Below are 24,149 nucleotides of genomic sequence, written 5' to 3'. Positions count from 1 at the left end.
CTTGAAGTAGCCCTCCGCAAATCATACCTGGTTTTCTGGTACAGGCCTGGGTCGCCAGACTTGAATGCCACAGATTTAGCCTTCAACAGACAATGTACTTTTTGGTTCATCCACGGCTTTTGGTTTGGGAATGTATAGTAAGTCTTTGTGGGCACACACTCATCCACACAGGTTTTAATGAAGTCAGTAACAACTGCAGCATACTCATCCAGATTCGAAGAAGAATCCCTGAATACAGCCCAGTCCACCGATTCAAAGCAGTCCTGTAGGCACTCCCGTGCTTCCCTTGTCCATACCTTCTTGGTCCTCACTACTGGTGCTGCAATCTTCAGTCTCTGTCTATACTCAGAGTATAGAACTACAGCTGGTGAGGGCGTGGAACCTTGGTTCAGGAGCCTGATGTGCTGAAGGCTAATAAATGTTCCTGAACTTGGTGGCTCTTCACAGTTATGAAAATTGATTGAAGTTTCCTCTGATTATTCTCTAGATCTTTAAGATAAAGTGCCACTTTATTTTTCAAACAATTCTTGCCATTTCCATGCAGTTTTCATCTCTTACCAGTGGGACACACCTCAACCAAATCAAATTTTCTTCAACAGCGCTTCACTTAATCCTCCGCTGGTTCAGTGCCCTGATCCCAAATTACCACTTCCGGACTTGAATTAGACTTGAATTGTGTTGACCTATCTCGCTGGCCCAGAATCCTTTGATGTAGCTTCAGGTTGAGTAAAATAGGAACAGACATGAAACTGCATAAATCAAAAGTTAATGCTTCGTAAAGTAAAAGTTGAATTGTACGGAATAAAATTATTATCTCATTATTAAACCAATTCTCCAGTATAGTATAACTGCCATTGGTGTACAAATTAGACCATAAGAGCATAAAGTTCAAAAGTTCAAAGTTCAAAGTAAATTTTATTATGAAAGTGCATATATGCCACCATATACAACCCTGAGATTCATTTTTATAAGACACAGGAACAGAATTAAGACATGCAGCCCACCGAGACTGCTCCAGCATTCCATCATGCCTGATTTATTATCCCTCTCAACCTCACCCATTCTCCTGCCTTCTGTCCATAACCTTTGACATTTTGACCAATCAAGAACCTATCAACCTCTGATTTAAATATATCCAATAACTTGGCCTTTGTTTTTATTATCCTTAAGTAAAATACCTGGAAATGAGACTTGTGCATTAATTTTTACAGTACTTGGCGGGAGTCATTAACTGCAACTCAGGCCGTTGCAGTGCTGTAATATTCTATATTTAAGAACCACACATTTTCCTAAATAATTATTGGTCAAAACTAATATTTTGTAACAAGCTATGAGAAGTTAAACCATTAACTCTGGAGCAGGTATTCCTTGTCCAGTATATTACTTTTAATTCAACAGTTCTGAAAAATAGACTAGTGGTTCATGACCACTATGCTAGTTATGAAAACAAGGATGTAATACTGAGGCTTTATAAGGCACTGGTCAGACCACACTTGGAGTATTAGGAGCGGTTTTGGGCCTCATATCTCAGAAAAGATATGATTGGAGAGGGTCCAGAGGAGGTTCACATGAATGATTCCAGGAACGAAAGGATTAATGTATGAGGAGTATTTGATGATTCACTGGATTGTAGAAGAATGAGGGAGGATCTTACTGAAGCTTATCAAATATAGAAAGGCCTGGATAGAGTGGACGTGAAGAACCTATTTCCTATAATGGGGGAGTCCAGGACCAGAGGGCGCAGCCTTAGAGTACAAGGATGTCCCTTTAGAACAGAGACAAGGAGAAATTTCTTTAGCCGGGGGTGGTGAATCTGTGGAAATCATTTCCCAAGACGGATGTGGAGGCCATATTTAAAGCGGAGGCTGATAGGATCTTGATTAGTAAGGGTGTCAAAGGTCACATGAAGAAGGCAGCAGAATGAGGTTGAGCGGGATAATAAATCAGCCATGATGGAATGGTAGAGCAGACTCAATGGGCCAAATGTCCTAATTTTGCTCCTATGTCTTATGGTTTTATGAACTGTGGGAGCTAGCTGTGCACAGATTGTCACTATGTTTCCTACATTGCAACAGAGACCAAGTTCTAAATTACTTCATTGGCTCTAGGGTGCTTTGCAACATTCATAAAGGTCACATAAATGCAACTCTTCCTCCAAGCAAGAATGCAAGGTCCTTCTATTTACAGCATCACTGGCAGACCTCAATTTACTTGTAGCAAGTTCAATGATTTTAATATATTATGGATTGTTAAAAGCACAATTGAAGGATAAATTACATGTTGATAGACATTTTAGTGGGTTTCTATTGGGAAGGTCTGGTGCCAGGAAACAATGATAGTGATTGAGCATGCACAGTTGTTTAAAATTTGCAATCATGCACGAGCGCCTTCAGTGTTACGGGATTTCTCAGGAATGTAAAAGGAATAGATCTGAGAACCCTTTATAGAATAGATTTCAATACAAACCCATGCTTCACGTACACCGTGGCAGTTTAAGGTCTTTTACATCAGGTGATGAAAGACTTGATTATTGACCGTGACAAGTGGCATATCATTAAATCTGCAGATAAGTAAGAGTTTCCAAAACCCCCTTCTGAAAAGAACTTCATTAGCATCTTAGCCTTATCTGTTGATAGTGTTTTGTTAGTATATTCTGGCAGTTTGATTATTGCTATTCTTTTGACTTTAAACATGAATTCCTGCAAGCATATCTGACAATCCCTGCATTTTTAAAAAAAATTCTAGTGGCTAATCAAAAGTGCTGAAAATCGTGAGTCTTTGTTATACTGAACTGGTTCAGACTGAAGTGTTGCTGAATGTTCCAGCTGTTGGGGAGATCTGTGCCTTTTACATTCTTGAGGAGTTCCACAACATCGATGGCAAATGTGTGAGGCTGCGTGTTTTAAACAACTGTGCAGAGACAATCACTAACTTTGTTTCCAGGCACCAGACCTTCCCAACAGTAAGGGAAAGCCGGCAGTGCAGAGGCCAAAAGGGCACAGGCCATGAACACACATGCAGCAATCGAAAGGCCCCAGCGACAGGAACACACAAGCCAACAACATGCAGGTAGCAAAACGTGGATGAGCAATGTGTCAGCCACAAAGCAACAAAACAAACACAGGGAATGTTTGGGGCAGCAAAGAAAAATGCAGATATTAGTGCACAATCTACCCCTGCGTGGGTTAGAAATGGACGTTAGCATAGGGGTTAATGTAGCGCTCCTTCAGAGCTAGCGATTACAATCAGGGTTCAATTCCTGCCCGTCTCTAAGAAGTCTGTACCCTATTCCCATGATCGTGTGGGTTTCCTCTGAGTACTCCGTGTCCTCCCACATTGCAAGGACGTACAGGTTAGGGCCAAATTGGTACCAGAAGCTTGGTGATACTTGTGTGCTGCCCCCAGCACATCTTCAGACTGCGTTGGCTGTTGATGTAAACAGCGCATTACACTATACATTTTGAGGTTTCGACATTTATGTGACAAATAAAGTTGATCTTATTTACAATCTTTTAAATACTGGTTCCAGCCATACATAAATGATCAACACTCAGACCTACAATGCATGGATCAGCGGTGTGTGGGCCAATAAGGATCATACTAGCAATGCTCAGGCCAGCCACACACTGTTAAGACCAGCAATGCTTATACCACTAATACTGAGGTCTACAAGGTGCAGATTTACACTGGACAGATTTGTGATGATCAAGCAAGCACAGAAGATGCTAGGAATGTACAAACCAGAAAAGCGCAGTACAGTAGTGTACAAGCCAACAATGTGCAGACGAGTGATACTCAGGCCAGCAATATTCAGGCCTGTGTTAAGTGGGTCAATAGTGCATTTCCATAAAAAGTTATGCATATCGGCACTCTCCTTCTGGAGGGTGCCCATTTGGGTGGATTCACTACAAAAAGCCTATTTATGAGTTACTCTGTTCATGGCGGGGGGGGGAGGAAAAAGAAAGAAGAAGTACAAGTACAGTTTAATTTTAGAACAAGTAAGTAATATAATCAAAGCAACTCTGAGCAATAGTGGACTGGTCCTTCTTTCACAACAGGTGACAAAAGCTGAAATTCTGATGACTTTGGAGCACAGTAGCAGGCAGAGTTTCAGAGAACTAGGAATCAGAATCAAATTTAATATTACCCGCATATTTCATTAAATTTGTTGACTTTATGGCAGCGGTACAATACATAACAATAGAAAAAACAATGAATTACAGTAAGTTTATATTTTTTTCACAAGTTAAATATATATAATCTTAAAAGTTATATATAATATTTCTATAAAATTAAATAAGTACTGCAGAAAACACTAGAAATATTTCCTGAATCATTGAGTGTGTGCTTTCAGGCTTTTGTACCTCCTTCCTGATGGTAGCAATAAGAACAAGGCATGTCCTGGGTGATGAGGTCCTTAATGATGAATGCCAACTTTTTGAGGCATCGTTTCTTGAAGATGTCCTGGATACCTTGGAGACTAGTGCCCATGATGGAGCTGATCTAGTTTACAACTCCTTGCAGTTTATTTCAATCCTGTGCAGGGCCCCCCTCCCCCCTCACCCACATACCAATCCCCATAGACGGATCAGAAGTGGAGAGAGTGAGCAGCATCAAGTTCCTGGGTGTCAAGATCTCTGAGGATCTAACCTGGTCCCAACATATCAATGTAGTTATAAAGAAGGCAAGACAGCAGCTATACTTTATTAGGAGCTTGAAGAAACCTGGCATGTCAACAAATACACTCAAAAACTTCTATAGTTGTACCGTGGAGAGCATTCTGACAGGCTGCATCACTGTCCGGTATGGAGGGGCTACTGCACAGGACCGAAAGAAGCTGCAGAAGGTTGTAAGTCTAGTCGGCTCCATCTTGGGCACTAGCCTACAAAGTACCCAGGACATCTTTCAGAAGCGGTGTCTCAGAAAGGAAGCTTCCATTATTAAGGACCTCCAGCGCCCAGGGCATGCACTTTTCTCACTTTTACCATCAGGTGGGAGGTACAGAAGCCTGAAGGCACACACTCAGGAATTCAGGAACAGCTTCTTCCCCTTTGATATCTGATTCCTAAATGGACATTGAAGCTTTGGACACCACCTAACTTTTTTTTAATATACAGTATTTCTGTTTCTGCATGTTTTTTAATCTATTCTATATACGTAATTGATTTACTTGTTAATTTATTATTGTTATGTTTTATTTTATTTATTCTTATTATTACTTATTTATTTCTCTCTGCTAGATTACGTATTGCATCGAACTGCTTCTGCTAAGTTAACAAATTTCATGTCACATGCCGGTGATAACAAATCTGATTCTGATACCAGACATTGACGTATCCAGTTGAAATGTTCTCCACAGTATATCTGTAGAAATTTGTGAGTCTTAAGAACAGCCATGCTTCATAAAGGTAAAATGGGAAGTTAGATTTTCCAAAAACTATTTAATTATTAGGTGAATTTTTATCATCTGAAGTCACTGGATGCCTCCAGAATCAAGAGAATTTGATTGAAAGTTCTCCTTCTGAATGCTAATTATTAACTTCTTATTTAACGTTGAGTATTCACTGTCATAAAGGTATAGGAAAGATTAAAACAACAGTCTAACTCTAATCACTTCAATCACGAGGAATCATTCTTTAGTTTTACAGAGCTTTCACCTGCTTCTAAATCTCTGACTAAATATTGCCCTCCTACCTGCGATTTCAAACTATGCTGATTATTTGATGAGAATTGGTGCAATTAGTATCTGATAAGGGATTTATGATGCTTATCATATACACTATTAAATGTGGTGTGCAGTCAATGACCTGGAGAAGTTTTTTTTTAAAGTGTTAACAAACCTGATGCTATCAGTGCCATAACCTGAAGTTTCATGGTAGTCCGTCTATTCCTCTATGTCAGTAGCAGCCTGTCAATCCAACATGTATGTTTCACCATTGATGAGCACCAGCAGGCAATCAGTCGGTCAGCGCTATGTTTAGATGTAGGCCCATGAATGTGGCTCATAAAAGCCAACATCAAGGTCTAAGTCATGTTTAGAGTTTGTTTGTGCTTTCTCCTATCTCCTCCCCAAAATTTACATTCCACACTACCAACTAGCTATGAGATTGGTTAAAATGATTATTATCATTTCAAAAGTTTCAAAGGTACTTTTAATGTAAGAGAAATGTATACAATATACATCCTGAAATTCTTATTCTTCACAAACATCCACAAAAACAGAGGAGTGCCCCAAAGAATGAATGACAGTTAAATGTTAGAAACCCAAAGCACCCCCCCAGCTCCCCCTCCCACGCACAAGCAGCAGCAAAGCAGCGACCCCCCCACCAGCAAAAAAAGCATCTGCACCCCACAGCAAGCACTCAAGCGTGCCACAAAGCATCAATATTATGATTCAATACTCCATAGTTATGAAACTAGCTTTGCTCTATTTGTCATACGGACATCAAAACATAATGAAGTGCATCATCTGCATCATATCAGCGGGGTTTGTGCTGGGCTGCTGGCAAGTGTCACTGTGCTTCCGGCTCCAACATAGCATGCCCACAACTCACAAACCCTTGCCATACATCTTTGGGAATGGAGGGGAAATTGGAGCACCTGTAGGAAGCCCATGCTGTTCGGAGGAGTATCTACAAACACCTGACAGGCAGCGGTGAAAGTTGAACCTTCAATGGAGATCACTGGTGCTGTAATAGTATCATGCTAACTGCCACACTACTGTACCACCCTAGATTTTCAATTATACTCTTCCCCCATGATCCCTATCACTTTGTTTTAAGCAATACCTTCGAGAAAAGCAACTTAGTTCCTTCAAAAAACTGGGATTGCTCTTAGAGCAGAGAGGTTGGGAAGACTCAAATAGAGGGAATTCAAAATCAATGATACTTCTGATAGAGTAATTAAGGCAGAACAGTTGGTAACCATCAAGGGAAAATTTAATGTAGCTAGCAAAAAAAAAGAAAAGCAAAGCAAGAAATATTTTTCAAGTGTGAATTGTTGTGTTCTGGAATGCACTTCCCTAACGATTGATAGAAACAGATCAACCTTCTCCTTTAACAATGGAAAATGACTTGTTAGTGTGCCAGATCCCAATCTATCTGCAATCAATGCTGTGGCAAATCCGGTATCGGCATTTTAATGGCTGGGTGAGGTTGGCAGTGAGATGATGCATTATTTTGAGGGAATATGGACAGGGGCCGCCCACTTCCTCTGGTCCTCTTCTTCATCCTATGGATCCTATAGACTCCCTGGCAAGGACTCTTCATCTCATCTCTCGATATGTATTGTTTGTTTGTTTATTTATTTATTTACCTATTTCTTTCTTGCTTTTTCTACTGGTTGTTTGCCCTGTTGATGTGGGCTTTCACTGATTCTATTATGGTTATTAGATTTCTTGACTATGCCCTCAAGGAAGTAATACAAGGTGACACATATGTACTTTGATAATAAATTTACTTTAAACTTTGATAATCAAAGTTTATCAAAATAATATCAACAGTGGGGAGGAACAGCTCCACACTCTGTCAATAAAACACAGGCACTGGGTGGAATGTAGGAGGGGAAGAAAACCAGGAAGCCTCCATCCTCACAAAGAAAAATGCCAGAATATTTATGAAGACTACAAGGAAACAAATTTTCACAAGTTGGCACAAAGATTTAACTGGTGAAAAAATGAACAATTGTTGCTTAGAATGTGTTACCAAGCCCTACCACAAACTTAAAGTTCAGGTGATATCATAAACCACAAAGCAAACTTTGAGCTGTTTATTAAGGTGTCTGAATCCCAGTGTTGGATTACAGTGCTATAAGATACTATCCATGTAAACTGCTTATACACATAATCTACAATCTTTTGTTAATACAGTGACTTGTCTGGTCTGCTGTTGGTACATGCTCTGAAGCGCTGTTATGTCTTTATATCTGCCACTATTTGCAAGTCCGCTACAATATTTGTTCCATTGATCACAATACTCAATCACATGACAGGAAGAGTTGCATCAAAATATAGCAATAGCATGTTGCCAAAATATTCTACATTATAACAAAGCAGTGTAAAAGTATATTATGTATTTTGTGTACTTAATAACATGTGCTTCAAATTAGAAATGCATGCATGGATAACTACTACAGTCATATTAAAAATAACATTTCAAAGTCAAGTTTATTGTCAGAGGCACAAATACATGCATGCGCAGATGCAATGAAAAGCTTACTTGCAGCACCATTGCAGGTACGTAGCATCATGTAAGTAGCATTCACAAGAAAAACATGAACACAAATTATACTGAATTTTTTTTACAAGAATTCATCCTATAAATGGTAGTTTTTACAATAAGTTGGAGATATTTTCAATTGTGAAAAATAGGTGTTGGTTCAGTTTGTGTTGAAGCTAACAGACAGGTACAGTGGATTCCAGTTAAATGGGACACATTGGGACCAGTACACTTAGGCCCACTTAAGTAGCTGCCCCAATTAGTCGAAGTTTCATGGAAATAGTTAAAAAGGTATAAGAAAGACAAACTACTGTTTAACTGAGTGATAAATTTAGTGTTTAAATGAAATACAGAACAAATTAGAACATTACCAGTACTACTGGTGCTTGTCTGTTGTATTTGATGTTGACAGGAAACCTGTGTGGGAGAGTTTTTAAAGAGGAAAAGCCGTTGCACTTGGGCATTTCCACTCTCTCATCCTCAGTCTGAGTCCAGTGGTACGAGTAGATGTTACAACTGCGACCTTCCATGGTTGCAGTGTGGATGACCATGGCTTCTTCAGTGCCTCCTCATGCTCTTCACTCTCCTTACAGCATTGCAGAACCTCCTTCCTGGCTGTTGGATCTCACTGTAGATCTCATCCATCCAGTCCACTGGAGCTGATTTTTAATGCTAGGGCAGCCATGTCCCTATCTCACCAGGATATGAGTCCCTATGGCTTAATCTGCCTGTTGAAGTGGTATACTGGGGTGCAGCCACTACCACATGCTAACAGCTACTTGGAGCCACAGGTGAGAAATGAGTTTCCGATGCCAATAACTTCAAATTCTTCATTGTTCCTAATTTGTTGAAGTAGTGAAATAGCTTCATTTTCACTTCCTGCCGTCTCTTGCATTTCCAAGTCTGAATGCTAGAAACCACAGAGACCAAAACAATTCTGAATTGTCTTTTTTTTTGCTATCAGTGACAAATATCACTGCTTTTTGAGCACGAACACACACAACTGACACTTATTTAAAAACTGTTTGCTCTAGGCTTGGAGTAGTGTCTAACTGACACTCAAGCACATGCGACTGACAGTACTTAAAAACTGTTCGGCAACAGTCTCCTCTCCCAATTAAGAGGCATACTGTCCCAAATAAACGAAAAGAACCCCAGCTATTTTCTCAATCAGTTTTTGCTCTTTAAGAGTTATCCCAAATAAGTGGCTGTCTTGATTAACTGATGGTCGAATTAACTGGAATTCTCAGTATTTTAAATCTCCAGAATAGTCATATTATCCTCAGTCACAATAACCACATTCAATTTTTAGTCTATGCTATATTGAGCAATAATTGACAGGATGTTGTTTAGGTTTATTGAGGTTCCTCCTTAAATAAACAAACAACATTCATCTATCTGGCCCCTTCCGCATAGAACAGGATTGTGAAGTGTTTGATAGGAGTATAATGGATTCTGGGTTAAAGATGGAAATATCACAATAGGCGATAAATACGTTTTAAGATATTTTTTAAATTGGGAAGATGAAGGATTTCATAGCATGGAGCCTAGACTGCTAAAAACTTGGCTACCACTTGCAGGCCACAATCTGTCAGAAACCAGAGTTGGTGGATCAAAGAATTCTGGCAATGGGATCAGGTTAGTGAAACTTGCAGAAATAGGAAGGGAAGTAAATAATGCAAGGATGAAAGTCAGGATAGCTCATGCATTGGAATGGATGGACACCATATGAGCACATGGTTGAAAAGTCTGGTGAGAATGATCACAGATAAATGTGGAAAAAAACCAAATAAAGTGTGATTCAAGTAAGTGCAGTAATTAAAGTAGTTCAGAGGATCTTACCACAAGATATCTGTCATTTCTGATGTCATATTTAATTTGGTCAGTATTAATCCTGAGCACTGGTGTCAATGCCAGGTTTTCTCCTTGGTGTCTGTGGGATGTTAGGGGCAGGCATCGTTTCTTTCAATCATTCACTTTTATGTAAATGCTATTTTTTTCCTCCTTCCAGATCATAGGTCAGAATCTTCCGTAAACAAAAGACGGAAAGGGTGACACAAGAGATTCTGCAGATGCTGGAAACTTAGAGCAGCACACACAAAATGCTGGAGGAACTCAGTGGATCAGGCAGCATCTACGGAGGGAAATGAACAGTTAGCGTTTCAGGGGAGAATTCCCCACATTGCTAGTGAGAGTTTCTTATACTAAGGAAAACGCCATGTTTGAGGTACATCAGCGGAAACGTCCAGTGTGGATCCTAAGGCAGCATTCCAAAAGTGAATGTGACCCTGACTTTGAAAACAGCTCCTTTTTAAAATATGTTCATTTTTCAAGATCTGGGCAACAATCTCAAGGCCAACATTTATTGGCTATTCCTAATTGTTTCTGAGATGAGACTGTCTTTGAGAACCTCTTTCTTGAACCACAAGACCATAAGACATGGGAATAGAATTATGCCATTCACCACATCGAGTCTGCTCCACCGTTCCATCATGGCTGATTTATTATCTCTCTCAATCCCATTCTCCTGCCTTCCCCTGTAATTTTTGATGCCCTGTCTAACCAAGAAACTTTCAATCTCCACTTTCAATATACTCAATAATTTGGCCTCCACAGCTGCCTGTGACAATGAATTCTACAGATTCACCACCCTCTGGCTAAAGAAATTCCTTCTCATCTCTATTCTAAATGGAAATCCCTCTAACCTGAGGCTGTGCCCTATGGTCCTAGACTCACCCATTATAGGCAACATCCTCTCCACATCCACTCTATATTGGCAATCCAATATTTGATAGGTTTCGATGAGATCTCTCCTCATTCATTTAAATTCCAGTGAGTACAGGCCCGGAGCCATCAAACGCTTAGGGCCTGTGTTTCCTCAATACTACCTGCCCCTCCACCTATCTTTGTATTTTCTGCATACTTGGTCACAAAGCCATCAATTCTATCCTCTAAATTGTTGACATACAACATGAAAGAAGCGGCCCCAATACTGACCCTGGCAGAACACCACTAATCATTGGCAACCGAACAGAATGAGTCGCCTTTATTCCCACTCTCTGCCATCCTGCCACTACAGTCCTTCTAGAAAAGGTACTCTTGCAGTGATTTTGGTTTCAGGTTTTTTAATGGAATAAACTTTGAGGAACAACTTTAATTGCCATCTACATTTCCATGTATTCCGAATTTGCTGTGGTGTGTTGTAGTGACATGTAACAAAAGCAACAACATTCAACAATTATAAAGAATAGGGAATTATACGAAAATAAAGTTAGAGGTTAAAATACAGATATGGAATTAAATGTGCATATAAATTTAAATACCAGCATCTTAGAATAATTATTTACATTTGAACCCAGCAAAGATAAAGAACTGAAGTTGTTCAAAGCCCGGTCAACTTTATAAAGTTCTCTTTGCAAATTTCTGGGACTGGTGTCCAAGTTGGTTCAATCTAAAAAACCCTAATTCTGTTTTATACTGTAGTACTCTCAGCTTGCTACAATGTCATTATGTTGTTTTTGTTCATTTTGTTGTGTTATGTATAATTGATGTTAAATCAACTTTATTTAATTTATGTTTGTGATGTTTGTCATGTATTGTGCTGCTGCTGCAAAAAGTTATTTTTTTCTGGCCTTTATACCCTGGTTATGTACAGTATGTTACTGACAATAAAACTGAACTTGCCCCATATATCACTCAAGCAAGAGGCTGGCTACCCCACTGTTGTTGGCCAAATCAAAGGTGGGTGCTGAACTGGCATATCGGTGGGAGATTGAAAACCTGGCTGAGTGGTGCCACAACAACAACCACTCACACGATGCCAGCAAGACCAAGGAGCTGATTATTGACTTCAGGAGGAGGAAAGCAGAGGCCCGTGAGCCAGTTCACATTGGGAAATCAGGGTGGAGAGTGTCAGCAACGTTAAATTCCTCTGTATTTTCATTTCTGAGGATCACTCCTGGGTCTAGCATGTAAGTGCCATTGTGAAGAAAGCATGGCAGTGCTCCTACTTTCTTCGATGTTTGAGAAGATTCGGTATGTCATTAAAAACTTTGACAAACTTACGTAGATGTAGAGTGGAGGGTATATTAACTGGTTGCATCACAGCCTGGTATGGAAACACCAATGCCCTTGAACAGCAACTTCTACAAAAAGTAGTGGATACAACCCCAGTCCATCACAGGGAACGATCTCTCTCTCTCCACCATTGAGCGCATCTACATGAGACACTTGTTTCAGGAAAGCAACATCCATCACCAGGGGCCCCCACCACCCAGGCCATGCTGTCTTCTCACTGCTGCCATCAGGAAGAAGGCACGATAGCCTTAGGACAAACACCACCAGGTTCAGGGACAGTTATTATCCCTCAGCCATCAGACTCTTGAACCAAAGGGGATAACTCCACTCATCCCATCACTGACTCTTCCCATAACCTTGACTCCCTTTCAAGGATTCTTCATCTCATGTTCTTGATATTTATTGCTTATTTATTTATTAATTATCAGTTTTTTTGCAGTTGAATACTTTGTTGTCTGTCCGTCCCATTGGGTGCAACCTTTCATTGATTCTATTCTTAGATTTGCTGTGCATGCCCACCAGAAAACAAATCTCAGGGTTGTATATGTACTTTGATATTAAATTTACTTTGAACTTTGAAGTTTGCCACAGTTGTGCTCACTGAACGGTACGAAACTACTCCATCACGTTCCCTGTCTGCTACAGAGCAGATCCACCAGACGCATCAGCGATCAAATGGCGTGTGGAGTCCTCAGCACTGAGTCTCATGGCACCAAGTTAAACAACCTTCCTATAGATTACCATCTACCATCCTCTCTCAGCAGAAGATTCAGTGTTTCTAAATAATGAACAGCATAAAATGAAACATTGAATATCACCTTGGTGCAGAATGCACCGCACGTCAGCATCCTCAAATCCTATTACCAGGGGTGTTTGCTATTACTGCCAGAGACTAGGGTGGTTAAGTGATGAACGGCAATCTGCCAAACAGGGTAGAATCGGGATCAGAATCAGATCTATTATCACTGACATATGTCGTGAAATTTGCTGTTTTGTGGCAACAGTACTGTACAATATATAAAATATGTTATAAATTAAAATATAATATCTATATAACAATCTATCTATCTATATATATATATATATAAGAGAGAGAGAGGGAGAGAGAGATTTACACAGTGGATTCAGGTTAATTGGACCATCAGTTAATTGGAGAAGCCAGTTATTTGGGAGAACTCTTAAAGAACAAAAACTAAATTGAGAAAATAGCCGAGATTCCCTTGGTTTATTTGGGACACTATGCCACTTACTTGACACAGGAAACTTTTGCTATACAGTTTCTAACTAATATTAGTCACATGCACTCGCATGGCCTTTAGACCCTACACCATTTTTAGAGCAATCAGTTTTTAAATAACATCAGTTGTGTGTGCTTGTCTTCAAAAATAGTGATTTTTGTCATAAATAGTTGGTGAGAAATAAGCAGTAGAGCAATTCGTTTTTGCTCTCTGCCGTTTCAAGCATTCGGGTTTATGCAGAAATAGTCAGGAGTGAAAATGAAACCATTTCAATGAAAATGAAGATTTGAAGGATGCAGTTGTCTAAAGCATTATATGAAGGCAATCCAGTATCCGCACTAGGTGTCTGCACTGATTTTGTTCGTTTACAGTCAATCGCAAGACCAAGGCAGATGAATTCCTCCATTGACAACTATTAGGAACTAATACACAGTTTTATAGTACTGTAGGGGTATTAGTAGTGTTCTAATTTGTTCTGTATTTCATTGAAAAGCATAAATTGTTACTCAGTTAAGTGGTAGTTTGTCTTTTTTATACTTTTTATCTATTTCCATGAAACTGGATAAATGGGGCTTAATTGAGTCAAAATGTACTGGTCCCAATGTGTTCAAATTAGCCAGTACCACTGCATATATAAATGAAATCTATCGAGTAAAAAGAGAGCAAAAATAGTAAGGTAGTATTCATGGGTTCACTGACCATTTAGAAATCTGGTGGAGGGTAAGAAATTGTTCCTAAAATATCGAATGTGTGTAATCAGGTTCCCGTACCTCCTCCCTGATGGTTGTTGTTGTTCATCCATCGTTGACGTCGATGAGGACCTCAACACCATAATGATGGTGCCGAGACTAGCGTGTGATTTGGATTTAAGTGAGGGAGAGTTGCGCAGCGTCAGCCTCACTCTCTCTCATCCCAATTCCCATCTGGGTCCAGTGGCAAGACAGAGTCTAGACGGCTGGAGATGGGACTAGGCGCAGTGGATGACCAGGACATCTTCTGTGTCTTGTCCTGCTCTACACATTCCACGATGCTTGCAGAGACCGCCTTCTTGACCGTTGGACCTTCCATTGGTCTCATCCGCTCAATCCGCCGGAGTCTGTCTTCACATGCTGGGATAGACAACTCCCTATCTCACCGAGGGTTTGAGACCCGTCGGCTACCCTCACCTAGTTTAGCTGGCTTGTCGAAGCCGTTGCCCAGGGTGTGGCCGCTGTCGCATGCAAACAGCTACGGGGAGCCACAGGTGAGAGCTGAGTGCCAGGTGGGGACCAAAGGTGGACTAACCGCCCTGAAAAGGACGGGCCATGTTCCCCCACCAGAGGTGCTACCCCTCCCTGACACCCCATATACCCTGATGGTATTAATGAGGAGAGAGCATGTTCTAGTAAGTGAACCAACATAAGGAATAGGCCAATGACCTTGTCCTCATCAACCTACTGGTGACGGATGCTTCTACCCACGACAAACGCAATTCTTGCATGGTCCTCATGGACACAAGCTGCAGTTGTCAAATTGGCCACACCCGCCACCATGCTGTTTGACTCTACAATTGTGCCAAATACGATAGATTTGGATCAGATCCGTCAATTCAAGTCTGTGCATTTATGAGGCGCCGGGGATTACCATCAGCAACAGAAGGGTACATCACCACAATCTGCAACATTATGTCCCAGTGCATCCCATACTCAGCAGACGGGATAACCCTTTTTTACTGAGGAGTGTAACACTACCCAAAAATGTTTGAGATGCCAGCCCAGTGAAGCTTCAATACAATGTGCGAAAGAGTACATAATATTGAGAATGATATGATACTGATGGCCTGACTGTTACCAAGTCCCCCACCCTGCCCCTCCATGCATCAGGTGGCATGACACTACCCTCTACCCTTCTCCTTCTTGGGGGTGGAGGTCGTGGGATTGGTAGGTGCTGTTGGAGGGATCTGGATGTGTAACATCTGAGCATTTTGACAGCAGTATGTGCTGCAGCCACTGTGTACCAGTGGTATGGAGGGGCGTGTGGGAATGAATGTTCAGGGGGAGGATGGGCTATGCCCGGCAAAGTGTCCTCACTCCTCTCAGACTCAAAGTCAGGTCATCCTCACTTTTGGAAGTATTGCCTCAGGATCCTTGGTTGTATACGCCTTGCTCACTACTGCAAGATAAAGTCATAAAAACACACAGATGGTCCTGAAAAAGAAAATCAACTCATCTCTTACTTAAGTAGGCACATCTTATATTTCAATGGTGAACCGTAGTTTTATATTCCCCCACAATTCCCACCACATTTTTGTTATTCCCCCCCCAATCTTCTAAACAGCAGCAGTCACAAGCATGTACACCCTTTCCTCATATGACAAAAGAGTAACAACATACTCTCAGTGGCTACTTTATTAGGTACACCCGCTTATTAACACAAATATCTAATCAGCCAATCATGTGGCAGAAAGTCAATGTATAAAAGCATACTGTCATGATCAAGAGGTTCTGTACAACACACACAAAAATGATGGAGGTACTCAGCAGGTCAGGCAGCATCTATGGAAATGAATAGATAGTTGACTCTTCAGGCCGAGACCATTCTTCAAGACTGAGCGGGAGGTTCAGTTGTTGTTCTGACCAAACATCAGAAAGGGGGAAAAACCTGTGATCCAAGTGACTTTGACCGTGGAATGATTGCCTGTGCCAGGCACGGTGGTTTGAGTATCTCAGAAACTGATGATCTCCTGGGGTTTTTATGCACAACAGAATCTGGAACTTACAGAGAATGGTACAAAAAAAAACAAAGAAAGAAAGCCAATGAGCAGCAGTTCTGTGAATAAAAACAACTTGTTAATGAGAGAGGTCAGAGGAGAATGGTCAGACTGATTCAAGCTGATAGGAAGGTGATAGTAACTCAACGGCGTGTTACAACAGTGGTGTGCAGAAGAGCACCTCTGAATGCCTGAATGCACAACACATCAAACCTTGAAGTGGACAGACTACAGCAGCAGAAGACCATGAACATACACTCAGTGACTACAGGAGCTACCTAATAAAGTGGCCTCTAATTGTAGATGGACAAGTTTTCAGACAAAATTTGCACAAACCCTGAAAATGCTGTATTCATGAGTAAAATCAAACTGCCCATTTTGATAGCAAACGTATTGTTGAACTCAAAACATATGTCAGAAATAGTCAATCGTAAATACAAGTGATTCTGCAGATGCTGGAAACCCTGAGCAATGCGTGCAAAATGCTGGAACAACTCAGCAAGTCAGGCAGCATCTATGGAGGGGAATAAAACATCGATGTTTCAGTACAAGTCCTGATTAAGAGTCTCAGCCCAAAATGTTGTCTGTTTATTGGTAGATGCTGCCTGGACCTGCTGAGTTCCTCCAGCATTTTGTGCATTGTCAGAAGTAGTCAGCAGGTCAGGCAGAGATATAAATGCCTTTTCATTGCTGCCTGACTTGCTAATCATTTCCTGCATTTTCTGTCGTCTATTGCCCAATTTCAAAACAAGTTTAAACTGCTACACACCAAGTAGTTTCCCCTGGGCTCTGGGTTGAACCGTAACACATGTTCTGTTCATGTCAGTTAAGAAACATGTATATACCTGCTCTATGAAACCATACTTAGTACTTAATGACCAGTCTCACCACACTAAATTTGGATATTAAGTTATTTTGCCCTAAGGAACTGGGTCAATTCTGTGGCAGCATTGTTTCAGAAAGAACACTCTTTCTTCTAACAAATTTACTTGCTTTATTTATTTATAATTAAACTTTACTTGCATCTGTACTTTGCTCTTCTTTGTTTACAGCGACAAAATCATATTTTTGTGGGAGGATACCTTATTTGGAACTTCAATTACCAAATGATATGAATGCATTTTTATGTACAGAAAAAAAAAGCTACAAGGCAAAATGTAGCTAAAAGGTTGGAACCCAAACGCAGCCAATGGGCGGCAGGGAGTGCCGAGTCCCCCACGTGGGTTGGGTCGGACGAGCAGCGCTGCCATTGGTTGGCTGGGGGCTGGTAATTGACTAGTTGCGGTGAAAACATTAGATTTCAGTCCAGGAAACCGCGTGTCCCTGATCTCTCCCAGTGCAAAGTCTTCGATCAGTCGTGCCTTAGTTTTCCTTTTGATATTTATTTGCTAACTCTGTTTTCGCTCATCCCTTTCCTTTCTTTTCGCAAGGATTGCGGGTGATTTATTAATCTGCCTTTCTTGCACATTAGCCAGGAGGGGTAAAAAAAAGTATCCGACGTTACTGACAGATTTATGAGCCAATTGCGAACCATCGCCTCAAGGCTACATGATTTGATCCCGGTAGAGAAGAAGTGCTTGTTTGAATTAGTCCATTTGAACAAAGGGATCCGGGGGATGTACAACATCGTATTACACCGTTTGATCGCAGCTTTTTTTGGTGTGGGCTGTTACAATTCCTAAAGATTGCAGCTACCTGGACAAATTTTCTTCAGCAACAGAAATGTTTCCTCACAACCGCTCGTCGGTAAGTGACTTGATCGTTTTTTTCCCTCTGTCTCTAAATGGAAGGATATAGAGTCTCTACTTCGGTACATTACGACTGTCTTGATATATCGTGGCCTATTTTTCTCTCTCGCTCCCTCCCCCAACATGAAGCTTGAGTGCTACCAACACGGGGAAATGCTAATAGATGATTAGCACGGCGTGTGAGCCTCTAATAGTCCATTGTGAAAGCCGCGTTTGCTATGTAAATACTTAAAAAGCACCATGGTGGGAGTTATTTTTTCCTCTCTTCTGAGCATCGCCTTCTCTTCTCGAAAATGTCATTTTGTTTTTTGCGCCGCCGCCGAATTGCTTTGCTGGGCTCTTAACTCAACTCCACACAAGTAAAAACTGTAGAAAATGGAGATGCGTTGTCACAGGGGGAGGGTGTGTGTGAGTGTGTGTGTGAGAGAGAGAGAGAGGAAAGCAGGCGCCGGGCAGTAGGTGAAGCAGTCGATTCTGAATACTATTATTCCACCCCCCCCCACCCGCCCGCATTCGTGTGTGTTTGCACCATACGGCGAATCGATTTGGGATCTTGGATTTATTTTAAATTCAAAGAGCCAGCACCCACCCGCTCTCCCCGTTCCTACAGCCTCTTTCACTTTTATCCGAGGGGGGCATGTGCGGTACACGTGCGGGGCAATAAAGCGAGAGAAGCGCACTCGAATTACAGGGGATTGTTTACATTGGCATCCCGGGGTGGCTGAGGTCAGATAATTCTGGGTGCCTTTCACTAAGCCGCTTAGGGAGGGGTTTCATTGCCCCCCCCCCACCATCCCCCTGTAAACCTTCAAACCTTTCATCCGTACTCCCCCTCACACACTCTCGCCTCCCCTTATTAGCTGTCAGTCACGCTTGTTTATTTTTAATATATCGGGAATTTCTTTGCCCTCCTTTCCCCACCCCATTTTAGAAGATCACAGGCCAATTCTTAAACGGTGAAGAGGCTAAACCATCATGTTAGAGAAATGGCGAATGTTGCGGTTTAAAAAAAACCGACTTCCTTATTGGACTGAGTTCCGTAGCGACGGAGAGCAGTGGTTACCCGTTTTATTTGCGCGTCCCCATCTTTTTCCTAAACTTGTGCTATTTATTTCAACCCTATTGAAATAAATGGTTTTACTGGAGGTTTTTGCAATGCAATTCTTCGGTGTTTGGAGTGTCTTCCAAAGATCTTTTTTCCTGAACGGCATGCAATATAATCCTAAACTACAGCGTCATTTGCCAAGTGTGTATATTGGCATCCGGCTCTACCTCCAACGTGGACCCCTCCCTTGTCTCCCTGGGGGGGAAAAAATGTTGCTTCTCTGACAGAAAAGTACTGGAGAGGCAGTCATGTCACCCAAAGGAGTATTGGTAAAACTGAAACCATTGTATTCAGTCCTTGTCACAAACTTTGTTCTCCAGCCGCCCACTTCATCATTCTCCCTGGTGATTATCTGAGATTAAACAAGATTGTTTACACCCTCGCTGGCATATTTGATTCCGAGTTAAGGTGGTGCCGTAATTAAGGTTGCTATTTCCGCCACTGGAGTATTGTCGGGCTCTCCACCTGCCACTGTTCATCTGCTGTTCCTCTGTCATCTTTGGACCAACTCTTCTACTCTATTGCTTTAGTTCTGATCTCTTCAAAGCTGTTCCTTGCGCCCTAATGGACACTAAGCGCTAATACCTACTTTCTCTCTCACACACTGAACTTCTCGTTAAGCAACGAGTTGTTAACAAAATGCTCATGGTTTCAATTTCCACCATGACCATTCCTCCCCAGGGTTTTCCTCTGCCTCGTACGAATGTTCTAAAGCATCTACATTTCACCAAGTTTGCACGCCTTAAGTATTTCGGATTTTATTGTAATTATTCTGCCACTGATAGCCAAGGCACTGCCCCAGGCTAGAACTTGCAGTTCTTCAGTTGCTTTTTACAACTGTGACTAAAATTTAGTTCAGTGCCCAGCTATCTTTATGTGTGACTTAGTGTCAAAATTAGTTTGCCAATGCTGAGATGGATACAGAAAGATGCTGTTGCAATGTCAAAGTCATTGAATTGTTTGGATGGTAATGCCAGATGTGTAGAGTAGTATCACTCCTTTGTGAATCAGGGAGGCAAAGTGAGGAATTAGGAGGCCATTCCGACTCACTTTCTCTGCACTAACTTTTTTTTTGAAGTGTTTCCCAATCAGACCAGAAGATGGAGCAGAATTAGGCCATTCCATCATGGCTGATTTATTATCCCTCTCAACCCCATTCTCCTGCCTTTTCCCTGTAACCTTTGATGCCCTGGGATAAATTTCCTTGTTCTCCCAAATATCTCTGCAGACTTGTTCTTTAACACAATGTCTTTTTGAAGCTTGGGATACATTTACATTTATTTTCCCCTGTAAACTTGCATGTTTTTATTTTGTGACATGAGATCTTGCTGTTCTTTTGGCTCATTTGTAATATCCAAAACTATTTTGAATCTGGGATATTGTTTCATATTTAGTTCCCAAATGCATCTATTTTGAGGCATTATACCCATGTACCAATGGTGAATTGAATGGTAATATGAATAATATCCCCACATGTAGACTCCAGATTGACTGTTTCTCTTTCATATTGTGACACCAATACATGAGAAAATGCTGGAAAGGCGAACGTAGTTTGTTCTCTACGGTCGTGGTAATCAAATGGTGCAATGGGTGTGGCATTGTATAGTCACTGACCATCAATCTGTCATTCTGTCTGTGTTTGCCCCAGGCAAGAAGCCAGGGTAAACCCAGTAGCAGATTGGTATGATACCCACATCCTTTCCCTGGATTGGAGGTGAGGCCAGATGACTGGAAAGTGTTGCTAATTCTTCTGCATAAAGAATAATGGGTATCCTGATTTTCTCCAAGGTTCTGCATCTTGGGTTGATGGAGACTTCCTTTTATTTTTGCAGTAAGCTATATGGATGACAACTTGCATTTTTAAAACCCTTAACCATAGCAACATGTTTCAAGGCATTTTACAAGGTTTGTCGTTGTTAAGAAAATGCTCATGGTTTCAAATTCCAGCGTCACCATGATCAAGGTAGTGTGGTGGGTAGTGAATTGGCTTTACTGTGCCAGCAATTACTGGTCAGGATTTGATTCGTACTGCTGTCTCTAAGGAGTCTGTATGTTCTCCCTGTGACTGCATGGGTTTCCTCCAGGTGCTCCAGCTTCTTCCCATATTCCAAAGATGCAGGGTTAGGTCTAGTGAGGTGAGGACATGCTGTGTTGTTTCCAGACACTTGCAAACAATGCAGTAACATGTTCCACTGTATGTTTTGATGTACATGTGATGATTAAAACTAATAATTATGCTTTGGTTTGAAACCCTGCTCTAGTGCAGAAGTGCGTCAGGTTAAAGTTCCATGAGTTTGAATCATAAGATATTGGAGCAGAAGTAGGCTCTTCGGCCCATTGGGTCTGTTCTGCCATTCAGTCATGGGCTGATCCAATTCTTCTAGTCATCCCCACTCCCTTGCCTTTTCCCAATACCCTTTGATGCCCTGGCTAATCAAGAACTTATCTATCTCTGCCTTAAATGCACCCAATGATTTCACCTCCACAGCCACTCGTGGCAACAAATTCCACAGATTTACCACCCTCTGACTAAAGTAATTTCTCTGCATCTCTGTTCCAAATGGACGCCCTTCAATCCTGAAGTCGTGCCCTCTTGTCCCTGACTCCCCTACCATGGGGAATTTGAAGGAAGTTGGGGAATAAAGGTTAGGTTTGGAATTCAGGGAGGGTGTATGGAAGCAGAGGGAGAAATATTCTGCGAGAACTTACCAATGACAGGTGCCCAATACCCAGCCCCAAATCTGGTACTTGCTCTGGCAAGACACCTTCAGGGAACACCAAAGCAGGGTGCAGAGAACATTTGACATCAAACATCTTAAGAAGTTGGCAATGAGTTTTAAGTACAAATTTAGCAGGATGGCAATGAAATGGTTTGTAGAGGGAGTTAAAATGTTTAGGCCCTCTGCAACAGAAGGCAACATAGCCAAATGTAGACTGCAACTAGAGGAGATCTGGGAAGCTCATAGGATTGATGGTACATATCTGATAGGATTTGAGTAATGGGATAAGAATTTTGAAAGCAAGGGCAGATGAATGTATTGATCACTGTCTAATCGCCTGAGGCCATGTTTGAAAGATATGGTTTAATTTAAAATCTTCTCAATTAACCTGACATTGATTATTGAGCTGTCTGCATTACAAGGTGATATTCTGGAAGACTGACAGAAATATATTTTATTGTTTACCTGAAGCATGTTGAAATGTTCTTTTGAAGGATCTGGGCCCTAAATGTTGACTCTTTATTCCTGTGCATTGATGTTGTCTGGCCTGCTGAGTTCCTCCAGCATTTTGTATGTGAGTGCTGATCCAGATTTCTAGCATCTGAACAATCTCTTGTGGTTATGCTGAAACATCTCATTGTAGTGTGCCTCACTTGCTCCCTTTGATTGTAATGGCTATTTACAGTGGCCACTTTATTGCATGCATCCTGTACCTAATAAAGTGACCATGGAATGTGTGTCTGTGGTCTTCTGCTGTAGCCTATCTACTTCAACATTTGTCATGGTTGTTTTTGTTAACTGTTGCCTTCCTGTCAGCTTGAACCAGTCTGGCTATTCTGACCCCTCTCATTAACGAGGTGTTTTCTCCCATGAACTGTCGCTCACTGGGTGGTTGTTTTTGTTTTGCACACCATTCTCCATAAACTCTAGAGATTGTTGTGTGTGAACATCCCAAGAGATCAGCAATTTGAGATGCTCAAGCTACCCTGTCTGGCACCAACATCACTCAGATCATGTTTCTTCCCCATTCTGATGTTTGCTCTCAACAACTGAACCACACGCTTTTATGCATTCAGATGCTGTCACGTAACTGGCTGATTTGATATTTGCATGGAATGAGCAGGAGTATCTAATAAATTGGCCACCGAGTGCAGTTGCAGGACCAAGAACTGGGCTTGGCAAAAGATGGGTGGAATGAGAGAATATGTTGGGAATCTCTGCACTAGGCATCCTGGTGTCATTTTGAGGCAAACTGATGGGGGGGAGGTGGTTTGCTGGGTGGGGAAGCAAAAATGTTTACATGTTGCATTTTGTCACGGGCAATTTCTTAATAGATGTATTTGCCCAATGAGGTCTTCATGCATTTTGTGCATATGTTGCTTGTACAGGAAGGAAAATGCCAGCGTGAATGGATGCCAACTCTGGAAATGTTGTTATGTAAACGAAACCATCTGGGTGGATTGAATGTATTTGCATGAAATGTGTGAATTTGCATGTATTCAAAGCGAAACAAAGTTTGATAAGTTTCTGTTTTTAATCTTGCGGTTTTATTTGAGTGATTGAATTAATCATGAGGTGACTTTTTTATCCATTTTGCCACTGTTCCTTTTGCTTTGTTTCCCCAAACTGGCTTGAAGAATTTTGTTTGATACCACCGGTTTGAATCGGCTGTACTCCCGGACCTCTGTTACTTCACTGATTCTATTTGTGTAATTTCGCCCACACTTTTACAGCTTTCCATTTTGGGTTTGATAAAGCTTCGGGCTTTCAATGGAGCTGACCTCTTCTGAGCTCAAAGGAGGTTTGATTTCCTGCCAGAATGTTCCCCAAGTTCTTATGTCCTCCAGCTGCTGAAGAGGTGTTCCCTTGTCACTCTCACAAAACTTTAAACTCACTAATCCTTTACGTTTTAAACCCTTTTCCCTTTTGATCTGTTATACTTTTCTTTCCAAATACACCCCACCTTCCCCTGCTATATTGTTAGCTTCTTTACTGAGGATGATAGCTGGAATGCACTGCCAAGGCTGGTGGTAGAGGCAGATGGCATAGGAGTGTTTCGGAGACTCTTGGATAGTCAAAGTATATTATCACAGTATGTATGTTTTGCCAAATACCACCTTAAGATTCATTTTCTTACTTCAGGGAAATGAAGTACAATAGAATTTATGAAACAATTATACATTTAAACAAAACTTAAACCCATCACTCCTACTGAGGCAGATAGCAGCTCACCAGAGTCCTTTATTCCGAGCCGGTCTTTCAAGTTGCTGCAGGTGCAGCCCATCTTCAAAGCTCC

General features: G+C 41.3%; 1 protein-coding gene across 2 annotated transcripts in view; it reads left to right on the top strand.

The window, feature by feature from the left end:
- Positions 1-17,569: 17,569 nt before the first annotated feature.
- The window catches only part of LOC134337365 (transducin-like enhancer protein 1), a 197,838-nt gene continuing 191,258 nt past the window's right edge, over positions 17,570-24,149 (top strand). For both annotated transcript variants that reach the window (XM_063032304.1, XM_063032303.1), the window contains exon 1: positions 17,570-18,026. In XM_063032304.1, coding sequence (XP_062888374.1) covers positions 18,003-18,026 — 24 coding nt within the window. In that variant the 5' untranslated portion in view covers positions 17,570-18,002. The remainder of the gene's footprint in view (positions 18,027-24,149) is intronic.

The sequence above is a fragment of the Mobula hypostoma genome, chromosome 24 (genome assembly GCF_963921235.1).
Source record: "Mobula hypostoma chromosome 24, sMobHyp1.1, whole genome shotgun sequence".
Taxonomy (NCBI): Eukaryota; Metazoa; Chordata; class Chondrichthyes; order Myliobatiformes; family Myliobatidae; genus Mobula; species Mobula hypostoma.
Note: the sequence above shows the minus strand (reverse complement) of the source record. Positions and strands in the feature narration are given on the sequence as shown.